The 15,953-nt window shown below is 35.4% G+C and overlaps 2 protein-coding genes across 3 annotated transcripts; one reads left to right on the top strand and one right to left on the bottom strand.

The window, feature by feature from the left end:
• Window positions 1-381: 381 nt before the first annotated feature.
• Window positions 382-3,035, bottom strand: LOC113724980 (uncharacterized). Of its 2 annotated transcripts, none has more exons than XM_027247905.2 (5): window positions 2,878-3,035; window positions 1,921-2,000; window positions 1,269-1,342; window positions 1,058-1,184; window positions 382-933 (listed from the first exon to the last, which is right to left on the bottom strand). In XM_027247905.2, the coding sequence occupies exons 2-5, from the start codon at window positions 1,921-1,923 to the stop codon at window positions 655-657; spliced, it is 483 nt and encodes a 160-aa protein (XP_027103706.1). In that variant the 5' UTR covers window positions 1,924-2,000; window positions 2,878-3,035; the 3' UTR covers window positions 382-654. The 2 variants fall into 2 exon arrangements, 1 of the variants encoding a protein (XP_027103706.1); XR_003457255.2 differs by having other exon boundaries at window positions 730-944; window positions 1,058-1,179.
• A 2,414-nt stretch (window positions 3,036-5,449) lies between these two features.
• LOC113724979 (probable receptor-like protein kinase At5g24010) lies at window positions 5,450-8,703 on the top strand. Its single transcript, XM_027247903.2, has one exon. The coding sequence runs from the start codon at window positions 6,085-6,087 to the stop codon at window positions 8,563-8,565; it is 2,481 nt and encodes an 826-aa protein (XP_027103704.1). The 5' UTR covers window positions 5,450-6,084; the 3' UTR covers window positions 8,566-8,703.
• The last annotated feature ends 7,250 nt before the right edge of the window (window positions 8,704-15,953 follow it).

Below are 15,953 nucleotides of genomic sequence, written 5' to 3'. Positions count from 1 at the left end.
GTGTTAGATGCTAATTTCTACGCTACTCAGTCGTGTATTTAGGACAACTACTACTATTCTACCATGACTTCAGATTTAAAAGAGTTCACTCGTCAATAGTCAACAAGTCCACAGGATGCACTTGTGTTCCGGTCCACCGTAAAATAGTCAACGCTCGCCCTTCTGATCCCCAGTTGGACACTTGGGCGTCGGAGCTTTCCATGAGCATAGAACCAGACTTCCAAATTCCAACCACCACAAAGCTGCAAAGAATTTTTAAGTTTCCTTTGCTTTGGGTGGAAATACTGAGACAGTAACCAGATGACAAAGGAATGTAAAAAGTGTCAGCAACCAGATGACAATATTGTCAGTTGTTAGTTGTTACTTGGCATAGTCTCTGAATTGCGTAAAACAAAGGGGATTCCAATACTGAGTTACATTCCTGTCAGAACTAAAAGTTAATACATACAAACCATATAATGTTGACTATGTTGTCTACCTTTCCAAAGGACTTAACCCACAAAACGAAATTTCTACCTGTCTCCAGAAAACTATATTGCCATCATCTCCTACAATTGTTGACTTCAAAAGGAACCCAAATAGCTTATACATTAATCAGCCAGAATTGTTGGATTTCTCTGTCCATTATCTTTTAACAGATGAAGGATTCTCCATCTACTCCGTGCAAGATATGCTATCGGCTTGTTTCTGTTTCTTTGGGTTCCCGCCCTCCTCTTCCATGGCCTTCAATTTGTTCTTTATTGCAGCTATTTTTGCACTTCGATTCACTTGTCCTGAACTGCTACCAGCGAGGCTTGATTTGCTTGAGTCCCCAATTGCATTAGGTGAATTACTTGCTGCATCCATCAAGTATTTCTCACTAGCAAGGCGAACAACCAAAGGCCGACCACAAACCAACTTCCCGTGCATCTTCTCTTTGGCCAATTTAGCTTCCTGCATGCTCACTTTAAAAGCAAAAATTAGGAATTGTACTGAGAGAGAACATACTGACCGTGCTGAACTGAGAAACAGAAATCAAGTATTTCTATTAAAAACACACGAGAATGATCAATCTTACCTCTTTCGTGTTGAACTGAACGAAAGCATATCCACGTGGCTCTCCACGTTTAGGGCCTCTTGTGTGCCACAGAAAGTCTTCAGATACTATCTTTCCAAATGGAGAGAACATCTTAATAAGAGCTGCCCTGAAAAACAAGAGGTTGTAAGCAAAATTCTATCCTGAGTATGGAAATCTAAGAAAGGAGATAGGTGCAAAAATATTTCATTACTCAGTTATCCTTAAGTCGAGATTGCCAATGTAAAGTCTGCTTTCACACTTGTCATCAAAACTATGCCCAAGGTCCTGCAATTCACAAGCATAGCAATTCTGTAAGGAGCAAAATGCTGCATGAACCAATAAGCCAATCTTCAGCATTGACTAGTCATATACCCCGAAGAGTTCCCAAATCAGTAGCAGAAATTGAATCAGTACTTCTCAATTTTATAGCAGACAGAAGCAATTTAAAGTTCGTCAAGTTTAGATGATAAATGCATCAAAGTAACAACCAGCAGAGAATGTTAAACAAAATATCAGAAATCAAGATCAAAACAGACCACTTTAGAAAATAGCACATTAGAAACTTAGATAGCCAGACTACTAAAACATTTATGTATGCCTGAAAAAGAAAAAGTATAGATAGCCGAGTCCTCAAAGGAACCATTTTTAGGAAGCTCCAACTTTGATCCTTTAATGGATTGTTCATGTAAAAAACGACTAACAAAAAATTTTCCCAAGTTAAATGGATGTATGAAGGAATCCTGATTCAGCAGTTGCACCGAGAATCCACAACCCAGATAAAACTACACCCTTTTTATGTAGTTGAAAGAGGAACTAAGGGCCCTTAGATATACACATAGTCAGCCACATGACAATGGAAGTACCATGAAACTGCTGGCGGGAAACTGACGGCAAAATTGATGATTCAGTCCAGTTACTCCCGTGTATTGCAGTCAACAGTAGCCTGCATACACCAGATAAATGAAGTTAAATAGAAGTTACAATCAACACATAAACTAGAAGAGTTGCTCCTTGTAGAAGCAAGGTATGTTGTCAAAGCAGTCTGTTTATTTTCTCCACCAGACAACGATGCAGAAAAAATGATAAAGAAGCAGAAAACAAGCACATGCTCCCAGCAAGTTGCCAAAGCAAAGTGTGTAGTCTCTCTACACAGAAAAATTATAAAGAATTTTAAAAAAAAAAAACATGCACCAATTATCACATGTTTGCAAGACAAAAACGTGTCCACTACATAACAGAGGAAAAAGGAAGGTTAATCACAGGTGAAGTCAAGAAACTTATAAACTGCTCTATGCACCGGAAGACACCGGATCAAGATTCCAGTAAAATCAGTACATACCGTACCTTTCATGTTTCTGTGTCATTTAATCTAGTAACTCTGAAGCCAACGTCAAAATAGCATCTCCTGTTTTCACTAGTAATGGGTCCGAAAGCCCCAACTTCTCACGACACCTACATTGCTCATAAATCAAGGATCTAATATTCACAAAATCTGCCACTCTTTGAACCCACTTGTGTAAGAATGGAAATCTTTCCTTTCTCCACTCTACGATATAATATTGGTAGACCACATAGAATTCATCCATCAAAAGAATTTGGGATTTTTACAAGTAAGTGAGCAACTATAACACAATCAAATATAACGTTCAACAATAATTTTAAATCACGGCCAAAAACGAAAATTAAAAGAAGAGGCAAAACAAGAATTTTCAATAAGAAGGCACGTTAGACACTGAGTCCGAATTCGAAACCCTAAAGATAGAAGTAATTCGGGACAATAAACATGAACCCAGAGAGAGTTTTAGGACAAAGAAATTCACCTGGATAAATTTAATACTAGTACGAGGTTCTAGGTTAGAACCGGAGGGGATAAAGATCTAGCTACGCTTCTGCTGGTTCCCAAACAGTAGGAGAGGAGAGCGAGTGCAAGACCTCCCGCCGGAAACAAATAAATAACTGTACAAGGCAAAGACGACATATTTGTTGGGTCATTCAACTGACTTGGATTTTGGGTCGACGAGGACGGTTGGATTGTACACAGCTGCTCATGTGCGAAGCAATCCACTGACTGAAGCTCTTGCCCAACAATTTTTTTCTCGGGTGTGAGCCCACTATATGCTTCTCGACTTGTAAAATGAAAGCCTAGGCCATTAGTTCGCTATTGCAGCACTGAACGGGCCTTACTTGAGAGCACAATCAATGTTCTGTATTACACTACAGCATTGAACTGGCCAGCCCATTAAAAGTAACTGCTCGTCTCGCCAAATTCATCCCAGCCCATATTATTTCACTCTGTTTGGCTATTCTCCTTGTGCAAGGACCCACATACATCAAAAGTACACCGACTGCGGATGAAAATTCTACTACCACGTAATCGTTACAACTAGTACTCGTCCACGGCTTTGATTAAAAGAAAATTAATATTAACTCTTCCATTCCAAACAATCATCAGGTTGTCAATCTAAGTTTAGCACGATTCCACAAAGAAATAAAATTTATTGGACGTATACTTAGAGAAGGTAAGTAGATACAATGAATTTGAAGGTAAGCAGATACAATGAATTCGTTTGAAAAAAAAAAAAAAAAGAATTTGAATGCCTGCCGCGTACAATTGATTTTGTCACGATCATCCAATATACATACTATTCACTCCCCGTTCCATTTTAATAGATTTATATTTTTTTTTCATCCATCTCATAGTACAGTTCACTTATCAATTGAAAAATATAGCTAAATTGTGACTTTTCTATAATGCTATTATTTAATGTAAATTGTTAAACCTACCGGAATGAGGCGGATGGAGTACTAGTTTAATCATAACATCTTTTGCTAACTTAGCACAAGATTTAACTCTTACCAAAGTTCCAACTGTAAAACTCAAAACTTCGACCAAAAACTGCCATTCTTCCCCACCCCGACCAAAAACTAATAAATAAATTTTACCGATCTTTTTGCTTTGCTTCTTGTCAGACGGAGAGGCTAAGCAAGATTATCGACCTTTTACTTACTTCCAGTGCCCTTTTACCGAACAAGAAGAAGAGTTTTGAGTAGAGTTAAGTGGTCAAATGAACCTATGGCATACATAGGCATACATACGACACGAGTGTACAGTGCATTGTTGGATTAAGCATGTTTCCTCACAAAACGAGATCAATATGTTACTGTCTCTAAGGGTTAGCTCGAGCGATCAGCTCCCCCTCTTTAGGATATGGTAGATTTACCTGGACAACCAGGGTTCGAGTCCCCTTACTACCGTGCTCGGAGTGGGATGAGATCTCCTCTCTCGAGCCGGAGTGGAATTAGTCGGACCAATGGCCCGGATACCCACTCCGTAAGAAAAAAATAAAAATAAAAAGATCAATATGTTACTGCTAAGTTGATTGCTGGTTTGCTGGCAAGCACTAATGCCACTTTGGATTCATTTAACTTTCTGGTGGTGGAGACTGGAGACTGGAGACTGGAGAGGACCATTGTGATATATGCACATACCAGCACCGAACCCAGAAGGTCCCACAACTGCTACTTGCATTTTTATTTATTACCATTATCGCCGACTATATTCGGCGTTTCATTGAGTCGCCAAGAAATTTCTTTAATAATAATGATGATGATGGTGATACATAAGAGTGCCGGGTTTACGGCAATGATCCTCTGTACGTTCCATGTTTACAGGAGGACTAATTAGCGTTGCATCGTTGAGGACTGGATGGAGAAGAACCATCATAATTTGGCAGAGTCTGGGATTTTATTATTGGACCAAACCGCTTCAATATAACTTGAAGAAATGTCATCTCTGAACTAAAACTTTCGTACATCTCGCGTGCGTAACTCAATAATCTCTAAAGAGTTCCCTGGTGTCAATAATGGCAGGAGGGGATTCAGTTGTGTTGTAACCCCCGGTTCAACTCTCACCAACTTTCCAATTGTGCTAGAGAAGACCACCCTGGCCTGGACTTGGAGTTGGCCTAATGACTAGGAGGAGCAATTTTTCTTTAGAGACCTCATGTATAGTACTAATCTCTCAGTTCAACTTGCTCCGAGTTTCCAAATGCATACTCGAGTAGCAAGAAGCATAAGATTACTACTCCATTACTGTTGGTGGTACTGTTGTTGGTACTGGTAAGGCGAACTTTTTACCAGTACCACCAACAGAAACAGCTAGATGGATAGCAACTGATTGACTAAAATGCAGAAGAAACCCGATAAGAAGACTAGAAAAGTTTGGCGCATCTTTATTCCAAGTCTATTTGTTACTGAGAATTAAGCGTGTAGTCGCAGTATTAATGATTTGCAGTGTGTGCTGTGATTGTGTTGGCTGGTTGGTTGTTCCTTGAATCCAATGCCAATCCATGGGGACATTAAGGTCCCACTTAATGCGTTCATCCTGATTCCCAACCCATACCAAAGACCAGAAATTGGAGCCCCGTTGCCGTTGCCATCCAAGTAAATAGAAAATTTTAAGTGGTAGGAGCAGTAATTAACAACAAAACTGCAGCTGCAGCAGTGGCAATTACTAGTAGCAGTAACTTCCTTATAGTAAAATTTTTCGACGGCCATCTTCAATGCCCGTCTCTTCGATCGTCACATGCACTGCAGTAGTGCTAAATTTCGGTGCTGCTTCTGCTAGCTTACAAGTCAAAGCTAGCTGCTGTTGCCCAGCTTTTTTGCTTCCTTTGTCTTTCTTTATTAAAGCTTCTCAGAAAATCAGAAACCTTTCTTGTGTGTTAGCGTACTCTTCATATATGATATATCCCTATCCCATAAGGAACAAAAATTAAGCTTGGAACTTGCGTGCTCCTCCAGAACCCACCAAGGTTTCAACTTTCTTAGTCCGATTCTTGAGCATCACCCTCCACCCCTCTGTAAAAGTATAAAACCCAGGAATTGGATTTCTTCTAGAGTTTCACATCTTGTGTCTCTTTCCTGGAGAACACATAATTCTTGTTCAGCAATGTGCTTCTCTTTCTGCGTTTAATTCTCCCGTAAATTCTTGAATTCCACTTCAGGGACTCCAACTGTTACCATCCATGGCAAGGAGAGTCCTTGTCCTGCTTTCTTTTGCTCTCTGTGTCATCCGACTTTCCGCAGCTTTTACGCCTCCAGACAACTACTTGATTGACTGTGGCTCAAGCACAAACACCACAATTGATAACAGAGTCTTCATTGGCGATTTATCGATTCCCGGATCAGCTCTACTTTCTGAAGGTAAATCCATTTCCCTGACAAATCCAACCCATCCCTCGAACTCATCTCCTCTCTACAGTACAGCTAGAGCCTTCACCACTGCTTCAAGCTACAAGTTCAACATTAACAAAATTGGGACCCACTTGGTACGTCTCCATTTCTTCCCATTCACTTCTCAGAAGTATGATCTCAAAGTCTCGAATTTCAGCGTCTCTGCTAATGGTGTTTCATTGTTGAGCAATTTTGCTGCTGGGTTCTCTGTGCTTAAGGAATTCATTTTGATGGTAGATAAAGTTGAGCTGGAAATTTCCTTTGTCCCAACCCCCGACTCGAATTTAGCATTTGTTAGTGCCATTGAAGTGTTTTCAGCCCCTAAAAATTTCTTTGTTGATGGCCCGACTAAGTTTATTGTCCCTAATGGAGTTGAAGAGTTTACTCAGAATATTTCCTCACAAGTCCTAGAAACTGTCCATAGGATTAACGTTGGGGGCCAAAAGTTGACACCTTTCAATGATACACTCTGGAGAACCTGGCTCCCGGATGAAGATTTTCTCGTCTTGAAATCAGCTGCTAAAATTGCCTCTACTACTCATTTACCAAATTACCAAGAGGGGGGCGCAACCCGAGAGATTGCTCCTGACAATGTATACATGACAGCCCAGGAGATGAATCTCGATAATGTGACCTCAATTTTTGAATTTAACATAACATGGAACTTTCCTGTGGGACGTGAGGATGCCCTACAATTAGTTCGCTTGCATTTTTGTGACTTCGTCAGCCTTTCGCTCAACCAATTGTATTTCAACATATATACCAACGAACTCATTGCATACAAAGATCTAGACTTGTCTTCACTTACATTCCATGTCCTTGCTTCGCCATACTACCTTGATTTTGTTGTGGATTCAGGGAGGTCAGGTGTCATTCAGATTAGTGTAGGTCCGTCTGATTTGAGTACTTCTTTGAAGAAAAATGCTATTTTAAATGGAGTAGAAATTATGAGTATAAAGAATTTTATGGCTTCGCAAACTGGAACCAAGACTGAAAGCCGTTGGATTTTGTTGGGTTCAGTCATCGGAGGCTTCGTTGTGCTGTGCTTCCTTGTACTAGCTGGTTTAGTTGTGTACAGGCAACAAAAGAGAGAAGCAAAGTCAAAACGTGTGGGGAGTACAGGTACTGATTGGACTCCCTTACGTGTTTATGGAGGCAGCTCCCTTGGCGTATTATCTGAAAGGACTGCCCTTGCTTCTCCTTGTCCAAATGGATATCTTGGCTTGAAGATACCCTTCGCTGATATACAACTGGCAACCAATAATTTTGACAAGACTCTAATAATTGGGTCTGGTGGATTTGGCCTGGTTTATAAAGGAATTCTCGGAGACAACAAAAAGGTTGCAGTGAAGCGAGGAGTACCCGGTTCCAGGCAAGGACTTCCCGAGTTCCAGACCGAAATCACGGTTCTGTCCAAAATTCGCCATCTCCATCTTGTTTCTCTTGTGGGCTATTGCGAAGAACAGTCCGAGATGATCCTTGTTTATGAGTACGTGGAGAAGGGGACACTGAAGAGCCATTTGTATGGTCCACGGTTTACACCTTTATCTTGGAGGCAGAGGCTTGAAATATGCATTGGAGCAGCAAGAGGCATCCACTATCTTCATACAGGTTCGGCACAAGGGATCATTCATCGTGACATCAAATCAACAAACATTTTGCTTGATGAGAGTTATGTTGCTAAGGTTGCAGATTTTGGACTGTCAAGGTCTGGCCCATGTCTGGATGAGACCCATGTAAGCACAGGTGTAAAAGGAAGTTTTGGCTACCTTGATCCAGAATATTTTCGCAGGCAGCAGCTTACAGACAAGTCAGATGTTTACTCATTCGGGGTCGTGCTATTTGAGGTTCTCTGTGCTAGGCCTGCCGTGGATCCATTGTTATCCCGGGAGCAAGTAAATTTAGGTGAATGGGCACTGGAATGGCAGAAGAAGGGGCTGCTTGAGCAGATTATAGATCCTCGTCTCAGAGGTCAGATAAGACCGGCCTCTTTGAAAAAATTTGGGGAGACAGCGGAGAAATGCTTGGCAGACTACGGGGTAGATAGGCCTACCATGGGGGATGTGTTGTGGAATTTGGAACAAGTGTTGCAGCTTCAAGAAAATGAAACCGTAGAGTCTCTTGAGACTGTAGATGTTGCTGCAGTGGAGCACCCGGCACCTGGTCAAGTTCCCTCCGGCGGCACTTGGGTTGAGAGGGATGGTTGTGATGGTGCTTCAAACATATCAACCAGCAGAGTCTTTTCCCAGCTGATGACTAACGAAGGTAGATAGATAGCTTTTGCAATGTAGTCTTTGTAGGGTATACCAAGTATCTATATCTTTATCTATATGTATTGAAGAAGGGGTTTTTAGCAAAGATCCTTTCAAACCCTTTCAATGGCTTCTAAACTTCTCATTCTTTTTTCTAAATTTTTGTATTTATTTTAATATATAAAAAGTAGTGGTTATAACTAATCCTATCACCAATCAAATTTAAAATTTAAAACATTTCCACTATCTATTTCATAAATCGTTTATAGTTTGTTATTTATACTTTAAATTCTTTTTACTCATTAATTAAAAACAAATGCTCATTCATATGCTATATTTTTATAATTAAGAAATATTTGTCACCACACAAACCCTATAACCACCCCTACAAATGAACTTTGCAAATTACAATCACGTTTCAAAAAATCACAAAATGTGCAACTAAAAATAAAGCTAATGGGGTAATGTGCAACTAAATGTAAAGTTAAGGGGTTTACTATATTTAACCCTAAAAAAAATCCCAAGAATGTAACAAGTAGTCTGTTATAGATTTTTGTATTTATTTTAATACATAAAAGGTAGTGGGTTATAACCTACACCATCACCAGTCAAATTTAAAATTTAAAACTTTTTCATAATCTACTTCATAAATCATTTATAGTTTGTTATTTATACTTTAAATCTTTTTTACTTTTTAATTAAAGACAAATGTCCATTCATATGCTATTTTAATACAATTTTAATTCGCAAGCATACAACATGATCAAGCAATAGCAAAACCAATTAGGACTAGATTTTGACCCCAAAAAAAATTAAGCCTAAATGGCACGGGCACGTTGCCGTAACTTGCGATGCCAATTAAGACTATTTAGTGTTTTTTTTTTTTTTTTGCATGGAGTTAGGACACTGTAAAACTTATTTAGACAAACTTTGTCTAATCGGTGATTTGAATATCAAGTTATTGAATATACTATAAATCCTATAATATCAGTTTGCTACAAAAAAATAATATTTTACTAGCATGTAGTATTTGCGTACGAAATTTCAAAGGTAAATCAAATGCTTTTACTTATACTCTATATAATTTGAATAGTTTTTTAACGAATATAACCATACTATGTAGGACCATCACTTTGTATAATTAGAGTTAACAAATTGTATATAAATTACAATTTAGATTTTGCTCGATACCTGCGCAGTTGGTGAGTTCCATCAGTAACACTACATCAAACTTTTAATATTGTTTCATACTATTATCAACATGTATTTCAAAAAATTATAGGTTTGAAAATGATACATGTGCTCGAAAGTTAGTTACATGGTTGAAGTCAAGCAATTTTACAACATCACAAGTATTGTCGATAGCAAATTCAAAGAGAATATGGATATCCGAATATACAATCATGCGTACGGTAAACTTACTCTATTTAATTTAATTATTGTACAATTTTTTTAAATTTATAATTATAACCTATACCTTCTTTCATTCCTACTAGATTAAATATTTTCGAATACTTGTTTACATTCAGAGTATTAACATAGAAAACATGTTCTATGAGTTATGTAAAAATTGTGGATAACTATGTGAAGGTTATTTTTCAAAAACAGTGTGTATGCATTGTAATGACTTGATCGACACTGTTGTTAGGTAATTAATTTCATGTACCTTTAATTTCAACAAATTTTTCTATATTGTATATAACATTTTTTTTGTTAAACAGATATAATGGTAACATAAATATTAAAGATTCCAGTGGTAACATGCATCTTAATCTACAGGACAGACATGCATGATTCGTATTTGATTGTAATGCTTCTTATCTCAGAGAATTACAAAGGAAGGTAGAATTTCTTGATATATGTTTATTTTTTATAATGCTATTTATAAATTATGTAAAAAAAAATACACTCATTTTGAATTTCGCACGTACTTAATTCTCAAGACAATGTTGATAGGTTGTTTAACCAATGAATCAATTCATGCAAAAATCGTGCATTTTCATTTGTAGTACGCATTCCACAAAATTCAACAAAATTAATTAAATCACCAATTTTGGCTTTCGTACTAAAAGTTGATTGGTATGAAGAGTGTTCGCACCTTCATGCAAGATTATTAAATCAAGTGCATAATATATGTAAGTATTTTATTTTAACAACATTTAATTACATTCATTTTTATTCATATATCATTCATTTTCTAATATAAATTTCTATTATTTTTTCGGAATCTATCTTTCGAAAAAGGTAATTTTTGAATAATATATACATTCTATCATATTTCAAACTATTGTTAGACAGATATTATATTTTAATTGTGTTAGTACAATTTTTTAACTTTTTTTAATTCACCCTTTTATTTTCATTTTTTTAATAATGTCAGCACCGTACATAGTACCGATATTTATACTAGTATATACGTATATATATATACGTATATATATATATGGAGGGATCTCTTAGCATAAAGATGGAGAACTGTGCGTCTTTTCAGAAAGTTCATTTTGCAGTCTTTTTTTGGTTGGTATACAATACATACTGCTTGTCCTCTCTGATCGGGAAACTGTATGTAGTTTATTAGTTTTACTGCAATAAAAAAGCGTATCCAGTTGTCTGGTTGCACTATCGCTTTTTATTTTATGATCAGGCGTCCGTCCAAAACTTAACCTCTCATCTCTTCTGGTTTACTCATGTGTATTATTACATATTTGTTGTCTTAAAATAAAATAAACGTGGCTTTCTCTCGTTCTCAAAATTTGCATTTTGGCCTTGCTAGTCAATTTTAGATGAGTAAACCGTTTGGACAGTTGTCGGGCAGGCCACCTTACCCAAAAATATGTGTGCCCGGAAAAATCCGACGAATAAGTAAATAACCACTGGGCCTTTGGCTCAATGGCCACTACCTACTTGGTGGGGACCTTGCCTCCCATCTAATTTTGTGATTGGGTTTTTATTTTAATTAATAACCGGTTATAGAGATTAAGTTTTTCTGTCCAATTAATCGGTTAACTAATTAAATATGATCCGAATTGGATTGTTTCAGGATTTGGTTTATAAAGGGACACTTGGCAAGATTAGAAGGAGTGGGATAAGATGTGAGACAGGATATGGTATAGAGGATCCGTTGCGCATATTTCAGTGGCTTGTCTCCAAAAAATTCAGGCGGGTGTGTTGTGCACCTGTTTGATCCGGTAGTGGTTCAGTCCCCTCCGACTTATTTCTAGGCCTCCTTAGGCCCGCCCTCTTTCCCTTAGTGTAGAATAGATTAAGTTTATCGTGTCAAGCAAAACAAAAAAGGAAAAGTCTGACGAATAAATGGTTGAGGATCATTTATCTAATTACTCCATCTAAGAACTTTGCCCGTTAATTGGGTCATATATGATTGACAATTAATTAATCCTTCCTGATTCAGAAGGCGTGCGTGCGTAGTGATGATCCTCCGCTTTTGTCTTTTTGACGAATTCTGTGGACCGTTTCTTTAGTCTGGATTTTGGGTTCAAATCTTGTCAAATCTACTGAGTTTTTATATAACTTCATATGACATTAGTTTTTGTTTTTCCATTTCTAGGTTATTGGTATCATGAATTAGTTATAATTTTATAAGGGAAAAGATTCTTGCAGAATAATTTTTTTTTAGGCAAAATTCATCAAATTGTTCTCAATCATCATTTAAGTTTGTGTCAAATTGTTATTTGAGGAAAGGTGAACATGAATAATTTTAAAAGATAGCAATGCCTACACCAGCTTTGGTGTGTGATTCTAAAACTCACTCTTCACAAATCATTAATTAATTTTAGTTGTTGAATGAAAATGAAGGCCGAATACCATCATTAGGTTCTTTATAACAAAGTCAAATTAGATTTTCCTATAATTTTTATTTATAAGGAATTTTTACATCTTTGAAATTTTTTTTAATTGAAAAAGTCGCCACCATTATTTATGGTAACCGCCAAACATAAACGGGTGGTATACGTAGTTTGCAGGGATCGGGCATCGACTGCAATACGAAGAGAATTAATCACATTTGGACCCTACTAACTATCAAGAGTTGCCGGCTTTTGGGATTAAATTTGAGATTATGTTTAATTAACTAATTTCAAAAGTCTGATAAAAAAAGGCAAAGACGTAGAAGAGGTATCTGGGTAAGTGGATTCTTTTTTAAGACCTAGTAAGGCTTCTTTGCTTTTTTCGTAGTCCCACATCGATTCTAAAGGGTTTGGGGGTTGGATAGTTAAGTCCCTAAGTTTACCTCAAGAGTTGCCAGCTTTTGGGGTTAAATTTGGGATTAGGTTTAATTAACTAATTTCAAAAGTCTGATAAAAAAAAAAAGACTATCATCAATCAAAATTACAACCCTTATCGTCACTAAAATAGCCCAAATATACTTTAATAGAATTATCATTAACAAATTCATATCCAAAACACGAGTTAACAACTTGAGAAGAATGGAAAATTACGAACAAAAAAAAACACACACTACTATTTCAGATTCCACTGATGGATTTGTGTCACTACTCACCTTCTTTACTTGCATCATTCATTGTCATCTTTGATCTGTTAAAATAGAGAAATGTATTCCCTTTATACAACAATTATAGTATTCTTTATTGTCCAACATATTAAAATTGAAGATTAATTAAGTCAAGTGTTACTTAACTATTTTTCCTTTTTTCTTTTGATTGGTGAATTGAATATACAAAAAATTTGATTTAATATATGTGAGATAAAAAATAATTAAAAATGTATTAAGAGAATTTTTTTAATGAAAATTCACAATTCAAACGGACTCTTTTTTTTTTTAATAAAACATGTTACATGTGACTTGTGATAGGTGAAGGATTATTGGAGTTTTTATAAAACTCACAATCTATTTTTTTTTTCTGCTTGCAATTTACATGTTAACATATGGAAGTACATTTGTCAGTGGTATATTTTGATGGGATGTGATGGGTGAATTGAGTTTTGAGTGAGTTCTAGTTAATTAGATTAAAGGGATAATTGCAGAAACCTCCCATGGGATTTCTGACATTTGCACTGATCTCCCCTGTGATTTGAAAAATTATACTGACCTCCCTTGAGATTACTAATTCTTTACAAGTTCAGTCCAAACAATTAAAATATAGTTTAGGGAGTGAAATTAGAATTTTTTACCAAATTTGTCATTTGTACTACATGTCTAATGAATGACAAAATACTACAAATCAATTAATAATTAATAAATTTTAAAGAGTATAGTTTATAGACAAATACACATTACCTATTTAAAGTATCGGCTCTTTATAGGTATTTTTCGTTCAAACATTTAATTTAATACAAATATTTATGCTCAAATACAGATTTGTATTTACTTTCAAATATTTAATTTTTGTTAAATACAAAAACTACCAATATCTCTTCCGTAAAAATATTAATATAATACATTTTCATTTTTAGTTACAAACATTTATGTATTTAACATAAATTAAATGATTCAAAATAAAACACCCATAAAGAGCCAATACTTTACTCATGTAATGGATGAAAGTTATAAAAAATTAATACTTTATGGGCAATTTTTTTTAATATTAAATAAATAACCTACCGATTTCCTTTTTGCAAGAATATTACTATAACACTTTTTGAATTTTACTTACAAACATTGATATATTTATTATAAATTAAATGTTTGAAAATAAAATACTCGTAAAAAACTGGTACTTTAAATGAGTAATGCGTGTTTGCCCATAAAGAGCCGGTAACAATTTAAAGTACCGGTTCTTTACGGGAATTTCACTTTCAAACATTTAATTTAATACAAATATTTACGCTCAAATACAGATTTGTATTTACTTTCAAATATTTAATTTTTGTTAAATACAAAACCTACCAATCTCTCTTCCGTAAAAATATTAATATAACACTTTTTCAATTTTAGTTACAAATATTTATATATTTAACATAAATTAAATGAATAAAATACACATAAAGAACGAATACTTTACTCATGTAATGAATGAAAGTCATAAAAAATTAATATTTTATGGGTTATTTCCTTTTTTAAAAAAATATTTAATTTATATTAAATAAATAACCTACCGATTTCCTTTTTGCAAGAATATTACTATAACACTTTTTGAATTTTACTTACAAATATTGATATATTTATCACAAATTAAATATTTGAAAGTAAAATATCCGTAAAGAGTCGGTATTTAGGGTGGTGCGGGTCGGGTACCCGTCCCATCTACTATTTGGCTGACCCGACCCGCACCTTGGGGGTCAGTCATTCTTTGACCCTTACCTGCCCCGCATATCAGCGGGTGCCCAATCTCAGGGTACCCGCTGAGAAAAGGTCGGGTCAACGGGTATCCGCCTCGCCCCGTTTATCATTTAATTTTAAAAAATGATTTATACCAATTTAATTTTATATTTTACACATTCATCTAAGATTTAATAAATTTTTTTCCAAAAAAAGGTTTCCCACCAAGAAACAAGCATGTAAAGAAAATATAAGATAAAGGAAAAAAAATTAAAAGAATTCGAAATCAATAAAAGTTTGAAATAAGTAGCACAATTTTTAATATATATGTTCCACATTAATTAAACTTTTTTCTATAAAATATAAGATCATGACCTCTACAAATGAATCTTATAAATAAACTATAGTCTCTCATATTTATAATGCAATTTGTTCAATAAAATTACTTATTTAGTTCTTATTATTTTATAGTGTGTGTATAAAAATAAAATATATATATATATCTGGGGCGGATCGGGTACCCGCGGATTTTTAATTATGTAACCTTAACCCGCCCCGCATCTTAGCGGGTATCCGACCTTTTTTTGACCCAATCAAATAATAAAAATCGGATATTCTAATTTTCGGATCGGATCGGATATGACGGGTTTCGGATTAGCGGTTAATTTTGCCCGCCCCTAGCCGGTATTTTAAATGAGTAATGCATGTTTGCCCATAAATTATACTCCTTAAAATTTATTAATTGTTAATTGATTTATAGTACTTTATCATTCATTGAACATGTAGCACAATGGGCAAATCTGGTACAAAATTCTAATTTCACTCCCTAAAATAATATTTTAATCGTTTGGACTAAATTTGCAAAAGATTGGTAACTTTAGGGGAGGTCAGTGTAATTTTTCAAATCACAGGGGAGGTCAGTGCAAATGTCAGAAACCTCAGGGGAGGTTTCTGCAATTATCCTTAGATTAAAATAATAAGAGCCGCCATTTTCGTATATTATACATTCCTTTAAACTTATCTAGCTTTCCATATCTTTTTCTAAACTTACTAGAGGATGTAGGGGAATGATTATATATTAAGTGGTAACTAAGAGGGAAAGAATAAATAAAAGATTTTGGTTTTAAAATTTCTTACTCACAAATTATATATATATATATATATATATATATAT

This window comes from Coffea arabica, chromosome 2c (assembly GCF_036785885.1).
Source record: "Coffea arabica cultivar ET-39 chromosome 2c, Coffea Arabica ET-39 HiFi, whole genome shotgun sequence".
In the NCBI taxonomy this organism is placed as follows: domain Eukaryota; kingdom Viridiplantae; phylum Streptophyta; class Magnoliopsida; order Gentianales; family Rubiaceae; genus Coffea; species Coffea arabica.
The sequence above is the reverse complement of the archived record's forward strand: the minus strand, read 5'-3'. Positions and strand labels throughout refer to the sequence as shown.